Source organism: Amblyomma mixtum, chromosome 2 (assembly GCF_055824585.1).
Source record: "Amblyomma mixtum isolate Tamu chromosome 2, ASM5582458v1, whole genome shotgun sequence".
Taxonomy (NCBI): Eukaryota; Metazoa; Arthropoda; class Arachnida; order Ixodida; family Ixodidae; genus Amblyomma; species Amblyomma mixtum.
The window spans coordinates 215,807,403-215,824,879 of record NC_143013.1 but is presented as its reverse complement, the minus strand read 5'-3'; the positions used below and the strand labels follow the sequence as shown (position 1 = coordinate 215,824,879).

Genomic DNA, 17,477 nt, shown 5'->3' with positions numbered 1-17,477 from the left:
CGCGGCCAGAGGCGCTACAGATGCTCACAATTGGCGGACACTTCCCTTCTTTTGTTAACCCCCCGTGTTTCTTTTTCTCTCTCGAACTGCCCGCATGCCCGCCCAGGCCCGCCTCCCTCTTTCACTTCGTGTGTTTGTGTAGTCAGTTCGTGCGTACCTGACGCTGCTCCTTTGCTCCACAATACTGGCCTTGGTGTTTGGTTTCTCCGCTGCGTTCCTCTTTTCCCTCTAGGTTTTCTTTCATTTCTTTGTTTAATTTTATTTGAGAGCGGAGCTCTTTGTCGCCCGTTCCTGCGTTTCGCGGCGTCACCGTCGCCGTGGTCCGTTGTAACCAGCTCCGCAGCCGGGGCAGCGCGCTGCTGTAGTTGCGCGCACTGCTGGAGCCATCTTCAGCGACCTCCCGACAACTTAATTGCTCTCTTCGCTCCTCCTCCAATGCAACTTCTGCGCGGCGGCAATCAGAGCGCTGGATCGGTGGAGGCGGGTCTCGACACGTGCACCGTCCGATCTGTAACGCATAGCTGCCGCCGTTCGCCACTGCGAACCGCCTGCCAATATAAATAGTTTATTCCCTGCCAGTTCTTTCTCAGCCGTTATCTAGGTAGCCAGTGGAAGTATTTCGTCTGGCGCTGCTGCTAAACGAGCTGCCAGAGCAGAGGCCGAGCGCCATCGCCGACAGAATCCAGAGGTGCGTGCCGCCGAAGTAGAAGCTTACCGTCACCGCCGTCGGATTTTTTGCCTCAATGTATCGCAAAGATAAAACAGCTGATGAGCTGCGCGCAAATTTTGCATTACGGAGTAGCGTAATGGCCGACAATTTTATTTCTTAGTCAAGCTATTTGTGTGCTAAGTTCAATGCTGTAAGAAGGCGCGTCCATGCACTGTATTCCCTGCTAGAAACGTTGAATAAATCTGTGAAGTTTTTTATGTGACTTCCCCAACTTACTACATTTTTAATCAGTTGGCTTGAAACTTTTTCCCTTATATATTCTCTTTTCTGCTTAATAGCTTAACGAGCGGAAGCTCCGAAGCTGTGAAGCAATACATAAACGATGATGATGCATATCTCGGACCTATGCAGTGACAGTGTGCGTTTGTTGATACAAAACATCGCTGAGTGACCACCATGGCTAGATGAACTTTGACTCACCTTGAGCTGAAGCAAGCATTCAGGGTTACTTGGTGTGCATTGCGCTTTTAGATGGGTCTGGACACTTATGGTGGCGGACTGAACTGACGAGTGGCTGATGGAGCTTATGATTACCACATAATTATAGCGCCAAAAAAGGAATGATTCTGTTCCAGGTGGAGAAAGAGAGCTTTATTTACAAAAAAAAAGTAGAGAGCTAACTCCTCGATTCGTAGCTGCATCTAGCGCGACACAGTGCCTATGAATTCGTGGCTGATTTATTTGCACTCGTAGCCACATTCAATGTCCGACTTTCTGGTTTCGGGCTCAGAAATATTACCATCGCTGGCACCATCCGTCGTGGCCACAAAGCCCGGATTGCAGTAAAAGGCATGACCAGCAACGATGATGGCTTCGGTGGCACAGGCAGATGTCGGCTTCCATGCCTTCTGCTTACGGCTCTCGCTCAAGACGACGGCGAACCACACCAAGGCCAGGAAGAACACGCCGCCGGAGAGATAACGATACATGTTGTCGTAGGAACCGACATAGTCCCTGAAGTAACCTGTGTGAAAGAGCACCATCTATGCATATACTGTGCAGATTTCCATTTAACTTTCGCATTGAAGGCGATATAAAATTAGCGACAGTTATCACGCCCACACCATCTGCTCTTAAGGAAAAGTTGGCGGGGGCGGCAGAATTTTCATGTGCGCTGCACTCGCACTAAAACAAAATGCAATGTAGGTCTCAAACAAGAGCAAAGTGAGCATAAGGTAGCGTTGTAAGAAGGTAGTCATGTTAAATACGTGGCCCTCCACTCGAGCAAAGCCATGGTTCAGGGTAGTGGGTAGTGTTTTTTTCTTTCTTTCGTCCGCGTGTTATTCTCTTCTAGAGCTATGAAATTGCGCCGGAGGAACTCTCACAAAAGAAAACTACACGAAGTTAGCATCAAGGTAATACACGGACTTCTATAGGCGCTTCAGTTTTAATTCGTACTGTATATCCATGCTTTTGTGTGCTGCAAAAGTTATCTTTAGCACGCTAGTACCTGCCCTCCGGATTCCTAGTGGATTGCAGCTTCTTCGTACCTTAAATTGCGAGCAATAGGAATGCCCTTTGGACAGCGAGAAAGAGCAAGGTCAATTTTTTGCAGCTTACTGCGTCACTGAGTCTCTGAGCGCGCTAATGAAACATCGTATTCCTGGATATGAGAAGAAAATTTTAGCGCGCAGAATGTTTTTTTTTTCTTAAGAAGGCGCAGGGCGCTCACTCCTGGTCTTTAAGGAGCAACAATGGTATGATGCCTATTGTCTCATAGCGCTCACCCTGTAACACACTCAAGCTTTGGCACCAATTATAGCGCCACAGCTTGAGTGCCTAAACGTTTTTTATCCCGTGGTGAAAAAGAGATAACAAAAACATACTTCGGTCCCTGTTAAGCAGTGTCGATTCCAGTGAATGTATATATGTTGTATTGAAGAGTACCTAATAACTAGCGCCTTCAGCTATGTTTTTTTCTTTGACAAACTTTCCTGAGTTTTCTTCCTGCGCATTATTTTTGCCTTCTTTGCAGCAGGCATTTATTTCATTACTTCAGTGATTTAATTCCATTTTTGTTTCCAATATTTTATATTGCAGTGGGGTGCTGAGCGTTATGTGTTTGTTTTTATTCGACCATAATATTTCTGTTCGTGCATGTTACGTTCTAGTTTTGAAGTTGTTATTCATTTCACATATTCAACGTACCTGTGTGAGGGACACTTATTGAATATTATAGTATTTGCATGAAAATAATCAATTAATAAATTGCTATTACCAGTCAGTTTTTTATTGCTCAAATCTATAGTCATGTAAAGTCCCGATAAAAAACAATTGCCAGTGGCTTAGCTCTGCTATGCCAGGATGTACGCAGCGAAAGCTGGCATGCGACATTGCTGGCGAAGCGAGCGAAAGCGAGCGCAACGACAAGGCAAACGGTGTGACGTCATACCAAACGGCGGCGGCGGCTCCGCGGCGAGGCGCGCGGTGTGACGTCATGCCAGATGGCGCGGCGAGCAAGCGGCGTCCGCCAGCTGCGGCGGTTACTAGGCAACTGCTCAAGGCCGGTCTCTGTGCCTCCTCGGAGCACCGCCACAGCGAAATCGCAAGTACGAGGCCAATGTAGCTTTCGCTACAAAAACTTCAGGCTGCTGTGATTGGGCAAGAGCGGGTACGTTCAGCAATCACGGCGCTCGCCGCCGCTCTCTGGCTCCGAGGCTAAAGAGGGCGAGAGAAACATGCCCTTCATCTAGCGCGTTCCTTGATAGCAGCGCACGTGGAGGCCTAATGCGTTGCTCGTTGTCCCTGCTCCGTGCTTTTCTCACGACCGCCGCGCTCCGGCGCTTTGCTTCAGTCATTGCGGTGGGCAGGCGAATATTCCCGGCACTGTAGAGATATTTTCATGCACAGAAAGTCGGTTATAGCGCGGAACACCAATGCGATTGTTCATTACGATTTCATTTTTTTTTCATTCCGAGCTCATTCACAACAGCTCGTCCAGTTTGATGAACTTGTTCTGTAAAGAACAACATCTCCTGCCCGTGGTCATCTCGAGATCATCAAGGTTATCTAGAATATCAGAAGCTGATCATCTCGTGCCCGTGATCTCCTAAAGTTACCCGATTCCGCATTAAGGGTAATAACTCGCGTTACTGTGCCGCCCAATTAGGACCTGACCCACTTGTGCCTGGATCAAGTGTGCATGGAACGGGGCACAGACAGAATAAGTCAATATTCTACAGGACATCAAAATCAACCAAACATTAGGCACTATCCAGAGTGGGAGAGTGGTTGTAAGTCTATCGGCTAAACAGGGAGGGCGGACGTCCTGCAATTACCAAATAGTTTCACAGTCCTACTACGAATTTACTAAAAAAGAGTGCAACGATGAGCACAAATATATAGTCGTTCCTTAGTGAAGCGTGGCCTAGGACGTATTTGAAATATTGTGTATTAGAACGACAGTTACGTGCCCCTTCCGAAGGGCAGCCTTGTGGACAAAATTGCCGCTTCTCATCATTTGTTCTAATAACGATGACTAAATGGCCCACATATCAGTTTGCAACTTCGTACCACATTGGGGTGCCCTGCGACAAGTCAGGGTTAGATATTAATCTAGTGTTCCCAATAGAAAACGCAACACATTTAAAATATGAAAAATTGGCGGTCGACCCGACACAATGCGCAAAACATCTATTAGGATAATGCAAAGGCTTGGGCCTCTGAATGTGTAGTATGAAAATATACTAAAGAAGAATATTGGCGATTTGGCAGTTTTCTACGCCACAGCGCGTTCCAAGAGCACCGGGCAGCTTCACTCTGGCCACAGCACTCAGACAGATATTAGTTATGGCAGAAAAATAAATAAAAAATTGCTGGGGCTTAGCTTTGGTTAAGCCTAGGCAATTGGGAAAGCAATATCCCCTTTGCTACGCTATGTGTTTCGCTTATGGGTTGTGCACATTGCTAATGTCCATGTGTACCCACGAAATAAAAATACAGAAGAACCGGCAAGCAGGCGCTACTTTTCTCTACACCCGATAATGCCCGGAAGTCTGTGGATGACGTCATACCCCACGCTGCAACACACATCCATCGCCGCAGCAAGGTCTGCAAGCTCTTGCAACTTCTATGACGTCAATCGCTTGCCGCCGTTCGCAGGTGGTCGACGGGCCGCGAAGTTCTAGCTGCGGCGCGCTGAAGAGCCGACTTGGAGACCCATCTGTCGCTCTGGTATGACGTCACTAGTCACATGACCGACCGCCAACTGTCGTTCGGCCGCGAAGTCTAGCTGCGGCGCGCTGAAGAGCCGACTTTGTGCCCCATCTCTCGCTCTGGTATGACGTCAGTACCGCGAAGAGGCGACACTTGGCGTAGTATTGCTTTCGCAATAAAGGTGCTTGGCCCGCACCTCAAAAGGCACAACGGGCTATCCAAAGAACGCCGCACTCGGTTTTTCACTGGTGCTCCTATCAAGGGATCACAAGGGACGCCCGAGATTGATGGGCATGTTTCCCTCGCCGTCTTTATCCTCAGCGCAATGGGGCGGCGGCACGCACCAGCAGTGGCAGCGCCGTGATAGCGGAGCGAAGACGCTCCTGGCCCATTCACCCCATTCACAGCGGCCTGAGATTTTTTGTAAAAGATTGTACATAGCCTCAACGCAAATTAGATTCAATGTGTTTGTTATTCGGCTTTTCAGTGTCAGTGACCTTTTTAAGGCGAAAGCTCGATAGAAGCTGCTTGGTTTCGGTTACTGTTGGCTTCTGTCTGAATATTTGTTGCGTGAGCAGTTCATGCAAGACAAAGATCGCTGTAATCAAACCCGCAGTATTGGTGACGTAAACATTATTACAATATGTAGAGCTCCTCTTAATACCGTGCATAATTTCTTAATGTATGCATCACTCATATTAGTTCTCTATAATGAAATTACGGCTGCATGCAAATGCAAATATGATCTCTAGTTATGAATCTTCTCAAATCACAGACTGCTAGAAGTAGTAACTATCGCCATAGGCCTTTTAATTCAACGCTGAATTCTAGAACACACTATGCAGGCCTTCAGTTTTGATCAAGTGTATTCTAAGAAGCTGTGCTCAATTGTATATACAGAAAAACTTACCTATGAAGAAAGGCTTGAGTATGAAGAGAGGGCCAGCCACCGTCCCGACGATGCCGTAACTAAGGGGCAGCCTCTGGATTCCCATGTATTCTGCCATTAAGGTCGGGTACATGGTGACGCCGCAGCCTATGGCCATTGCGAGGCACAGGCAGGCAGCCAGAACCTGGTAGTAGCCGCTGGCTAGCGGGAAGGTTTGTAGCACAATGGCCATCCATAAGTAAGTCAGCATTGCCAGGCAGCTGCGGGTCACGTAGCCTTTGTCGGCGAGTAAGGGGATGCACAGACGGCCGAACGTGTCAGTCATTGAAAACAACGGTATTAGACCCACGGCCGCCTCCAGCGACGTGCCTTTGTCGATGGCGAAGTCGACCACTGTGGCCATGAAGACGTCGAAGTTGTAGCCGAAAACAAGATAAGTCACCATCACCACATAGAACATAGGACACTCGAGCACAGTAAGGCCATGCCGAAGACCCCACGGATTCACTGGCTTTTTTTGCTTGTCCTTTGTATTCCCTTTCTTCCCTTCCCCATTCGTGAGATCTTGGTTTGTCTCTTTCTGAATAGTGAAGACCATTCTGGCTTGCTTCAAGGCTCGGCTGTCTTCGGCTCGCTTCTTACGTATCCATAGCGGTTCCTTCAAGAGAAGGCTGATGGCTACTACGTGGGCTATGAGTGCGCCGAAGATCATAACACTGCTGCGGAAGTTGTACGTCTGTTCCAGAAAGAGCAGCAGGCGTGGGAAGACGAAGGCTGAACTGGTCGAGCCTGTGTATGTAATGCCCAGGGCAAAACCCTTGTACTTGTCGAAGTACTGGCTTATGTATACAGGGAGCGTCATGAACACCAAGCCGGATCCTAAGCCTTCAAAAAGAAAAAAAAAAACAAAGCAACAATTCATGGCAATTAACACAGGTACGCTCAAACGGCCTAGACCTTTTGATTGTTTTCTTTCTTCCTTTCCGCGGTGCGAAGAAGAATAAGCTGCTACCACAACCACTAACACGTCCGGGGAGCGCGTTAAGCTAACCCATTGAAAGCAATATCAATGCATTTGCTGCCAACACCGATAGCCATATCTAGTGGTATATGCACGTACCTGATGGGTAATTGGCTCGCGGCACTTGCATTATAGACAACACAACGTGGATGACATTTTGCCAACTGCCTGCAGTTGTGCTCCAGTGGACGTAGTCATGATTCTGGTGGTGATTAACCAAATCTGGCCAAATCTGGACAAATCTCTTGGAGGTATTAGAAGGGAAATGTCAAGAATGTTTTAATAAAGTTTAGTCTGGTTCTATCTTATCACAAACGATAGATGGGTGCCGTAAAATTCATTCTCATCGTGGCACTTGCATGCTGATGAGAACCTTGGGCGTTTAGTAGAAGGTTGAGGTTGCCGTTATCACGAGGATTTAGTGTATGCCACCACCTTCTATGGTGAAAGGTTCCCTATTCTATATTGTTCCTCTTGTCCATCTGTAAACTGAGAATATTGGTACTCTATATAAGCTATGCAGTCAAGACGTGTAGAAAATTTGAAAGACCTGCATTTCACGCAAGTAATGCTTCACTTATCCTTGTACCGAATGTGGATTATATTTCGCATTCGAGTCCAAGTAATGCCCACCAGCTGTGGGCTACAACACTTCTTTGCATTTTCTGTGCATCACACATTATACCAATGACTATGAAAATATAACATATATCAGACTCAGTGCAATGCCTTATACATCAGAGGAAAACTGTACAGAAAGGTTCCGGGAGAAACAAGCAAAATGCACTAAACCTCGCCTGATTTCCATACTATAATCGAATGCATACCACATGTCACATTTTCGTATCATATGGACTGCCCTATTCTATAAATTCACATCCGCGGCTCACACAGCACTTTTATTTATGTAATAACATCAGAGTAATCGCATAGCAATTATTTCCATACTCTATGTGAGGACCACACAAACCAGCTACTGCAGCTTGTCGACGTTTGTGTGAGCAGCAGGCGCTCATAAAAAACAAGTTGCAAGGTTTGACCTGCGTTCTCCAGACAGGTACACAGTAGAATGTGAAGTGGAGCTAGCTGCTGCATTCTTTTAGACACGGAAGCTCGAATGAAAGGCCTCGGTTTCTTGTTTTGCCTTCTGTGCCTACTACAGAACGTTTCCAAAATAGAAGCATCAAGCTCGCCACTTTCCACGTCGAGCTGTGAAATTATTTACGGCACCCCTAAAGCTGCTAGTAACTGCTATGTTGAGGTGAGCAAGGCAGGTTTTCACCCTCCAGCAATTTTAGCAACCTGTCCTGTGTCTTTCCTCTCTTGTGTGCGTGTTGTTGTGCGCTTGAATTCGTTTCAAAATAAGCTGTGTACCGCAAGTGCTTCGCTCTTCTACTCCGCTAAGAACCTAGTGACCCGAGACATAATACAACGACTGTGTACTAGTTTTATCAATTTTAGCGCGAACGCGTTAAGGCTCCAGTTGTTCGGAAAATCCGACGTCATCGTCGATGTCTTCGGCGGCGGCGTTTTGAGTGAAAAATCCCTGCGGCAGCAGCCTAGGTGGCACAGCTAGGTACATGACCTTGGGGCGTCTTACAACCTGCCCACTAGATTGGGAGCAAGCTGACCACCGTTGCAGGGGGCAGATAAATTAATTATTGGTCGCGAGGGGTTGCTCGGGAGAAGCAACCTGGGTTGCACAAGCTAAACTGGTGACAGCCCCAGCCACGGCAGGGCTGTGGCGCATCGATTAATCGCTGCACCACTGTGCCAGGAGTGGCATGAAGGTTCGCATTGATTTAATAATGTAAAGTAGAGAATGACCAATTCCGCATGTATGGGCATTAAACCATTAACGCACTCGCGTCGAACCATTAAGGCGTAGCTTGTGAATATGTGGTATTGTGTCGGCCATGTTTCCTTCTGCACATATTTTTCATATTTCACATCTTAATGCTGTGGATTATTTATTACGATTTTCGTGGACCCGTAAAAATGTCTGAACACATAATCAGTTCAATCTTTTCATCAACCCAGGCAGCAGTTTTTCGCGCATATAAATGAGCAGCTAGCTAAGTTGGATCAAACGGCCCGTCGCCAAAAACTTTGTATTCATCCCGTGCTTCGGAATATCATGCAAGCAGCGTGCTGCAAAAAATTCTCCCAGCACCTGTGGTCGATAATTTTGCAGTACTCCATTCGTAGGAGGCAACGTAGAACGCAAGCTCTCCCCCCTCCCCCAAAATTTTGCAAGTTTCGGCACTTTAATGGCGCTGATTTATCCGTTGGCAATCATACAACTTCACCACACTACTCTCATCTGCGCCCAATTCATGGCAGCTTCTTTAGCACGCCATCCCATCCGGCTTTCGCAAGCAATATTTTCTTGTCCCCGTTAACTCTAGTTGGATGAGCACAGCTACGTCACAATTCTACGCCGCCCATCCAGTGCATGCTATGTTACTCTAATTTCTATCTGACTGATTAGCACGCCCTTTGTTCACTCCACTAATTACCACATCGCAAAGCTTCAATTCAAGCCAGCCCCACACTTACATCACCCCCGCCCCCTTTAGTACCTCAGCCAAATCAGCGTCTCTGCTTCGCCCAGTCGGTAGCGTGCCTGGCTAGCGACCCTAGCATCGTGGATTCGAATCACTACTAAAATTTTAGCAATTTTCCTTTACGTAAACTCAAATACCTCACAAATTTCAGACGTTCGAGAGATGCGCACAACTTTATTTAACATTACAAGTCCTCTCTTCAATTATTTTTGTTTGATACATCAACACGTGATCTGCTTTCTCGACATAATGCCGAAGCTAGGAGGGCGCTGTGTTTAACGCTGAACGCGAACTTTAAAGCTACCGCGTCGGAATAGGGGGCTAGTAGAGGGCTACCCGTCTGATAACGCAACATGACTGAATACTGAAGCTGCCGAAACTGGGCAACACAAAAGCCTTCCTAAATAACAATGCTGAATCGCGCCCATGTACTGTAGCAGCAGCAGTGGTTCGCGACGGCTGACGCCATTGTACATCGCTTCGCTAGGAACAACACTTCATCCCGTTACCGCTTACAACTCGGTACTACGTAATGTTCAGTAAGAATGTCGTAGAACTGGTGCGGACATTTTTACATATTCTGCCAATTGTAACCTTCAGCATTGTGTATCAGTTGCATGTATATCGTCAGCGTTCCTGACTTGGACGCATGCCGTGATCGTCTTACAGAATTCATGGGCATGTCGATTCACATTTTACCGTCACTATGTAGTAGGAGAGAATGTACCAAACAATCGGTTTTTGTGTTTTTACTTGCTATTAAATGATCAAAAATGATGCATCACCGAATACTATTCCTTGCGTTATAGCGATCCACGTAATGGTAGGTGCAAAGCTAGACGCTATGATTCCACCGGCCATGATGATGCTCCCAGCGAACATAACGGGTGGGGCCGTGTACTTCTGGCAAAGAGGGCCGGACACGATGCCTGTAAGAAAGAAGAACAAACTTTTGCCTCACTCCCATCGAAAATGCGGCATGTGTCATCTTATACGCTGGCATAACCTTTGCGCAACGCATCTCCTTTGTCGTAGCGAAACAAGGTTTTGTAGTGGAGCGCTTACCAGCCGCCTCACGATCGAACGAGTGGTCGCTGCAGAACTGAGGGTATTGGATACTTCCCCGCTACATCCCTCAATCGGCAATGCTCCGTCGAAATCTTAAAGGTGAGTCTGCCCCTTCCCTGCACGAGTGCTTTTCACTTGCACAGTTCAACCAGCGCACCTTCGCAGATTAAGAACGTCGTTCTTGGCCCTCGTCATGCCGAGCGCTGGCCTGTGTTCGCTTGCTGTTAATTATTTATTTGTGGTTGTTAAACCAGACAGTTCGAGCAGTGTGCAATAGCGTAAAAAAAGTCAACAGCGGTATAAAAAATCCCCCCCCCCCTACACACACACACTTTTTTCTTATAGGCCCGGATCTTCAAAGACCGCGTAAGGAAAGCGCACCTAGACATATTAGCGCGAAGCAAATTCTGGACAGTACTGATTACCTGCTCTTACAGGAAAGTGTTTTAATGCGTTAGCATTGGAAGTTTGGAAGCCCATTCGTTAAGGAAAGCCGGTGTCTGTCGTATGTGGGTGAGTAGTGTTTTGACACTGTTTTAATAAATAAATAAAAATCGCCAATGTTCTAGGACGGGATGCCAGCCCGTGGCGGCGCGAACAGTCTAGCTCCGCTGGCGACTATTTTCGACCACTTGGCCATCACCGCAGCCTGTCGTCGCACGTATAGACGCTTCACAGAGCCTTCTCATGGGGCTACCATTTTTATCAGGTATCACGCCGCCATAACACGCCTCCTGACAGCTAGTCGCGCCGGTTGATGCGTCTGATGTTTCGGTTCTCACAGGCAGTGTTTCGGCTGTTACGGTTGTAAAGAAGTGGGAAGACGGCACTGTGGTTGGTCCGAAGCTTCGAAGAACATGTAAGAACCCTCATTTGATCATTTTATGCGCGAAAGCGTGAACGGGCTTCATGACGCAGAGAGCCCCAGAGCTCTCCACCTGTTCGAGGCAACGTATAGATCGCCTGAATGCTTTTCATTACGTCCGCTAAAGGCTTTGATTATTGTTTTTTTGTTATTATCTAAAACGGCAAGGTTTAATGCTCCTGCGGCAGCACAGGTCATTGTCGCATCGTGTACATGCATAGAGACACCGCTCTAAAACTCTCGCATGCACATTGTACGCATTTGTTTATAACCTGTTAAAGCGGCTTAGGAAACCTAAAATATTTTTTACTGGTAAGTTAAACACAGGAGTGCGACAAAAATAAATAGGTACACTAAATGTTACCTAATCATGTAAGCAGTACCATGCATCAAGCAGCCTTCACAAGCTGCCATGCAATTGTTCTCAAGAATTCCGTCATATAATTGTTTTAACGCTCGCATGGCAACGCGTTCATGCTACATGAAGTTCACAATTATGTCAGCCTCACATATGAAACTGTGGTACGCTCCATGCTCGATATGCGGACACCAAAATGCTCGAGGTCTCGTTGGTTGTAAGTAATCAGCCGGAGTCAGTTTTAGAGACTGTATCGCATGGACCGCGAAGAAGTGAGCACAGCAGAAATAACGAAAAATGCTTTATTCCGATTATTGTCCATGAAAACCACGCTACTTGGAGCGAAATTCAACAGCAGCACCAAGACGGCGAGCAATACGCGGATTGACGGCAAGCGTTGTCCGCTCGCACGGCTATGCACTGCACAATATGCAGCAGCGGTGTGTAGGACCGTAAGTCGTCTTTTTTTTTTTTTCGTTCCTAATTCGGCCTCGAGGGCTCCTTTTATGAATGGCCGTACACCTTAACTGAGGAGCAATGGGGTCTCAGCACACTGCACATCAAATGGAAGCACGAAGTGACGGCTTCGGTGGCGGAGAAGCTTGTTCATGCGGCTACGTTGTGCACTTACCCTTTGTGATTTTCGAAGATCGAAACCTTAATTTCTTTCTGTATTGGCTATGTAGCGCTGGCGAACATGTTTGTTGCGTTCGCCCGTTTGTAAAGGGTAGATGGCGAACGGGCCCGAATAGGAGTAGTACGTCCTTGTGCAGTTCGGTTCTGTGAATGTCGTAAACAATCGGATCCGGCGCTTTGAACTCTCTGTCGCAATTGTTCCAATCCACAATATAGCACGCATTTTTTCTGCCTTTTCACATCTTTGTAGGAAGAACAGATTCGGCAGCCACCTGCGACATTTCCACTGCTGCGTCGAGGCATAAACGCCGGCGACTTACGAGGCCCGTAAAAACGCCCTGTTCGGAGGGCACAAGTGGTGCCATATGGCTTCAAACGGAAGAATGGCGTGTTGTAAACGGTCTGTCCACCTGGCAGACTGTTGCGCTGTGCTTACACCACAAGCCCTAATTTGAGGAGCTACACAGAGAAGACTCTGCATATCTGTGGCGCAGTTTGCGTCTTCCCGCGGAGATGGCGCCACGAATCACTGCGCTGACAAAATCGGAGCTGGTATGCAAGCGTATTCCCCTCCAATTCAATCACATCAATCGCCCTTGATTTTTTTTTAAATGACCAGCTGGAGAAGGCAGAAGTTCATACTTGGTATTTTGTACTCAATGATGAATAAAAATTTTGAATCTTTTTTTAAATGCAGAGAATGCCGATGGCTGTGCTCTTTATCCTGGTGAAAATATCTAATACAACGGTGTTATTTAACTCTTTCCTCACTTCAGAGCTCACGCTTGCTCTCTTCTTCAGGAACAGTGCAGCAGCACAACGAATGATGCCAACAGTCTAATTCTTGGGACATACTCTTCTGAATGTCACTGAACGGGCTCATAAATATAATGGTCCTTGCAGCTTTCTCTTCTAATGCGGATGGAACGGTTAGGAAGCGAGCCATAGTAGAGGGCACCTGATAGATCTCGACCACGTAGGGTTCACCAACGTGCACCACAGGTTGATAGCACAAGTGTTAGAGACCTTCAACGACTTGAACGTGGCTCTTGTTATGCCTTAAATTCAATCGCTCTAAAACCGGATGCTGATGGAAATTATACCACGAGTGAGCCTTAGCCTGACGTCACATGGGGGCGAACCAACTATATCCCGCTCTTTGTTGTGATCACAAAATGAACAAGGGAGGGGAAAACCTCAGGTTGCTAGAGCCAACGTTTCTGGAGCCAACGTTTCTGGACGTCGGCTGGAAGTTTGCTTGGGTGTCTGAAGGGAAAATATTGATGAGGAAAGCAGAAAAATCGAAGGTGGTTCATGTGACCTGCGAAGCAGATCTAGAAAGAATAACTCGGGCCCATGGGACACAAGCACAAAGTGATAATCACCCTGACTTGAGCTCATAATGGCTTCCAGAACAAACATATCTATACTTCATAGTAATGTTCGCAGTCTCAACAAAAACCTGAGCCCCCTACTTTCGTTTATCGTTGAACAGGGGGAGTCTTTTGAAATCATAGCGACCACGGAAACGTGGCTGAAAAAGAACGAAAACATAACAATTCCTGGTTACACGACATTATCACAGCCACAGAACTCGCAGTTTCGTGGTGGCGGTGTGGCGATGTTTGTTACTGATAGCCTGCATTACACTATCTTATCATCACTTTCATCTTGTTCGCCTGAACTTGAAGCACTATTTCTGAAACTTGAATGGGGACTAGTAGTGGGCGTAGTTTACCGACCCCCGAGCTCAAGTCTTTCCATGTTTTTTGACAAATTGGAAATTATCTTGTCATCTTTAGCCAAGAACTACAAAAATGAAGTTATAATCGTTGGAGATGTTAATATTGACACACTTTCTATGAACACCATGGATTATACATATCTACTTCAGTCATACAACTTTCGCAATTTGATTAATTCTCCGACGCGCATAACCACTTTTTCGGCAACATCTATCGATCATGCACTGACAAATATTGACACAGGCGCACAAGCAGGCGTATATCAAACCCCAATTTCGGATCACTTGCCGATTTTCGTTAACGTAGACACACCTCCTGCAATAAAAGAGAATAAATCGCGAACTGACGCAAAGCTAGATTATGAATCATTCCGCAAAAAGTTGTTATTCCTCAATACTGACCTAATCTATCATGAAGATGTTAATATAGAGTTCTCTAACCTGATTACCACCCTTGTGGATGTAATAAAAAACAGTAGCCGAAGTACAACAGCCACGAGGCGTTACAAGCCAATTTGTCCATGGATGACAGAAGAAATTTTGAACGTGTTAAAGAAGAAGGACTATTGGTATCACAAATGGCTACATCATAGAACTAACCAGTATTACTTGTACCAGTTCAAATGCGAACGTAATAAATCAGTGTCGTTAATGAGAGCCCGCAAAAAGGAATATTTTGCACGCCGAATTAAAGCCGCCACTGGGAATTCAAAGGAAATGTGGCAAATTGTAAATGAGGTGACACATAACTTTAAAAAACGTTCCATACTTCCCTCCAATGTGACTGAGCAGACAGTTGAAGAATTTAATACATTTTTCACCAAGGTTGGCCCTGATCTAGCATCGAAACTTCCTGATATAAGTACTAGCAGTGATCTTCCGCGGCCAGTTTTAAATTCTTTCGTTCTGCACGAAGTTGAATTAGATGAAGTGATGTGTGTCGTTATGGATTTAGCAACAAACAAGGCGGCAGGCTACGATGGCATTCCTGTGAAGCTAATTAAAGAAAATATTGATGTTCTAGGACCCATATTATGCCATTTATTCAACCATTCAATACTCAACAGCACATACCCATCATCCCTAAAGATAGCACGTGTTACTCCTGTATTCAAGGACGGCGACTCCTCTGACCCTTCTAGTTACAGACCTATCTCTGTACTTAGTGTTATTAATACCATATTCGAAAAAATTCTTTACAAACGTATTCATCAGTTTCTTGAGAAATATAACATTATATGCCCAGAGCAGCACGGATTTCGCCCACAGTACTCCACCAGCTCAGCAGTCATCACTCTTACCCAGGCAATTAATGATGCTTTACACAATAACAGACTCGCAGCAATTATCTTTCTGGACATTAAGAAAGCCTTCGACACAGTTAACCATGACATTATGCTAAATAAACTAAAAACATATGGATTTCGCGATAAGGTGCTTGACTTTTTCTCTAGCTACCTCACAAACCGCCAACAAATTGTTTCAATGAAATCTTTCTCGTCATCCCTTCAGCGCCTACACACAGGGGTTCCCCAGGGGTCTACTCTTGGTCCGCTGCTCTTTTTACTGTACGTAAATGATCTGCCCAAGGTATTAGCTTCATCCAAAGCCATCATGTATGCTGATGACACTGCCATTGTAGTTACTGCTCATCATACGGTCGAACTTGAAAGCATAGCAAATATAGAACTGGAAAAAATCTCTGACTGGTTTCTCACAAACAAATTAACAATCAATGCTAAGAAAACTAAATACATACTGTTCCACTCAAAGAAAAAATCAATTCTTTCAACTGATATTACATTAACTATTAACCAGTCCCAGCTTGAGTCAACAAATAATTTTACATATCTTGGAGTCACACTGGATAAACATTTACACTGGCAACATCATATTGAGGCGACTTGCACTAAGATGGCTTCCGGTTGTTATGCTCTTCTCCAGACGCGCGAATACTTTGATATCAATATCCTCCGTGTCCTATACTTCACATTAATACATACTCACCTTTCATATTGCATCGAGTCGTGGGGCTGGACGTATAGCACATACCTAGAGCCTATTAAAAAGTTACAGAAGCGAGCACTTAGAATAATTTCATTTTCTAGTTACACTGTACGCAGTAAGACACTATTTACTAAACTACGCGTATTACCCCTCAATTTACTTCGTGAGAAAAGAACTGCCGAATGTGTCCATAAAATAATAACAAACAACCTCCCGTTTGACATATCAATATTTAACATCCCGCCACTTCCAACACGTAGCCGCACGTACGGCAATTTTAACTTGCCAGTGAAAAGAAATGTATATGGAGAGCGTCTCCTAGAGTTTGCGGGCGTAAAAGTTTGGAATAATCTACCACATGACCTAAAGACTGCCTACAACTTCTCCATTAGAATAAAAAATTATTACCTTAAAAAGAATGACACACTTTGAGTTCATACTTTCATTTTTTAATAGTCGTCTTAGATATTTGCCAGATATTATTTGCATGTAGCCGAATCCTGATACCTTGATTTATTTACAGATTTGTACATATGCGTCTATCCTAAGGATGTTTGTGATTAAAAAGTGTGCACTGAAATCATTTTATCCTGTTCTTGTGTGTTGTACCCTTGTGATGCTTTGTAAATACTTAACAGCTATTTTCCCTTCGCTTTTTGTGATGCCTTAATTTTTGTATAAGTTCTGCGCGTTTTGTTTGATCTAAGTTTTTAGTTTATATAATCTGTAATATATGTATTTCTTTTGTTGATGCTTTTACAAGTGTTGAGAGTGATGTATAGCATTCTTTATACTAACTTACTGTCTTTATTTTGGTACATTGTTGCCTGCATGTTTGTATACCTTTTTTTCCATTGGACCCGTTACTAGCCGTTGGCTATGGGTCCGGGCAGTGTTTGCGTACATTTTTAATAATAAAAAAAAGAAAAAAAAAGGGGGACTTGTCTTCGTCTGGGCAAAGCGTTCATCATCGGCAAGGATTAAATAGGGCCTTCGCTCCGAGGAGGAAGGCCCCGGGGGTGGGGAAGGAAAGTGGTGCGGAAGGGGATGCGTGTCAGCAAGGGGAGGGAGGTGAATCATGATTCGTTAGGCTGCAATAGTGGAACAACTTATATCCGGGGGGTGTGTAATGAACAAAAGGCTTTGAAGGGGCTGCGACCAACGTTTCTAGATAAAGACAGTTGGGAAACTTCGCCGGCGAGCCAAAGAGCAGAGCGGCCCCACGCGATCGCCGTCTAGGCGGTGGCGCTGCGGTCGCTTTTAGGATGCGCGCGTCGTCTGCTACTGCCAGCTTGAGGAGCGTCGGAAGGAGATGGCTCGCGTCCGTTAAAAAAAAAACAACGTATTTAAGGAATATTACCCGCCCGAGGAATATTATCAAAATAAACTACGAAGAGGCAAGCGGTACGTCATGTTTCTCTAAACCGCGGAAAGAAG

General features: G+C 45.6%; 1 protein-coding gene across 2 annotated transcripts in view; it reads right to left on the bottom strand.

Moving 5' to 3' along the window:
- Nucleotides 1-1,311: 1,311 nt before the first annotated feature.
- Nucleotides 1,312-17,477, bottom strand: part of LOC149362548 (monocarboxylate transporter 9-like) — a 35,539-nt gene continuing 19,373 nt past the window's right edge. Inside the window, exons 3-5 of one of the 2 annotated variants that reach the window (XM_089573097.1) lie at nucleotides 10,148-10,291; nucleotides 5,796-6,659; nucleotides 1,312-1,694 (exon numbers count right to left, since the gene is read on the bottom strand). In XM_089573097.1, the coding sequence (XP_089429223.1) occupies nucleotides 1,408-1,694; nucleotides 5,796-6,659; nucleotides 10,148-10,291 (1,295 nt within the window). In that variant the 3' untranslated portion in view covers nucleotides 1,312-1,407. Of the gene's footprint in view, nucleotides 1,695-2,732; nucleotides 3,557-5,795; nucleotides 6,660-10,147; nucleotides 10,292-17,477 lie in introns of those variants that run through there. The other variant, XM_089573098.1, reaches the window with a different exon arrangement.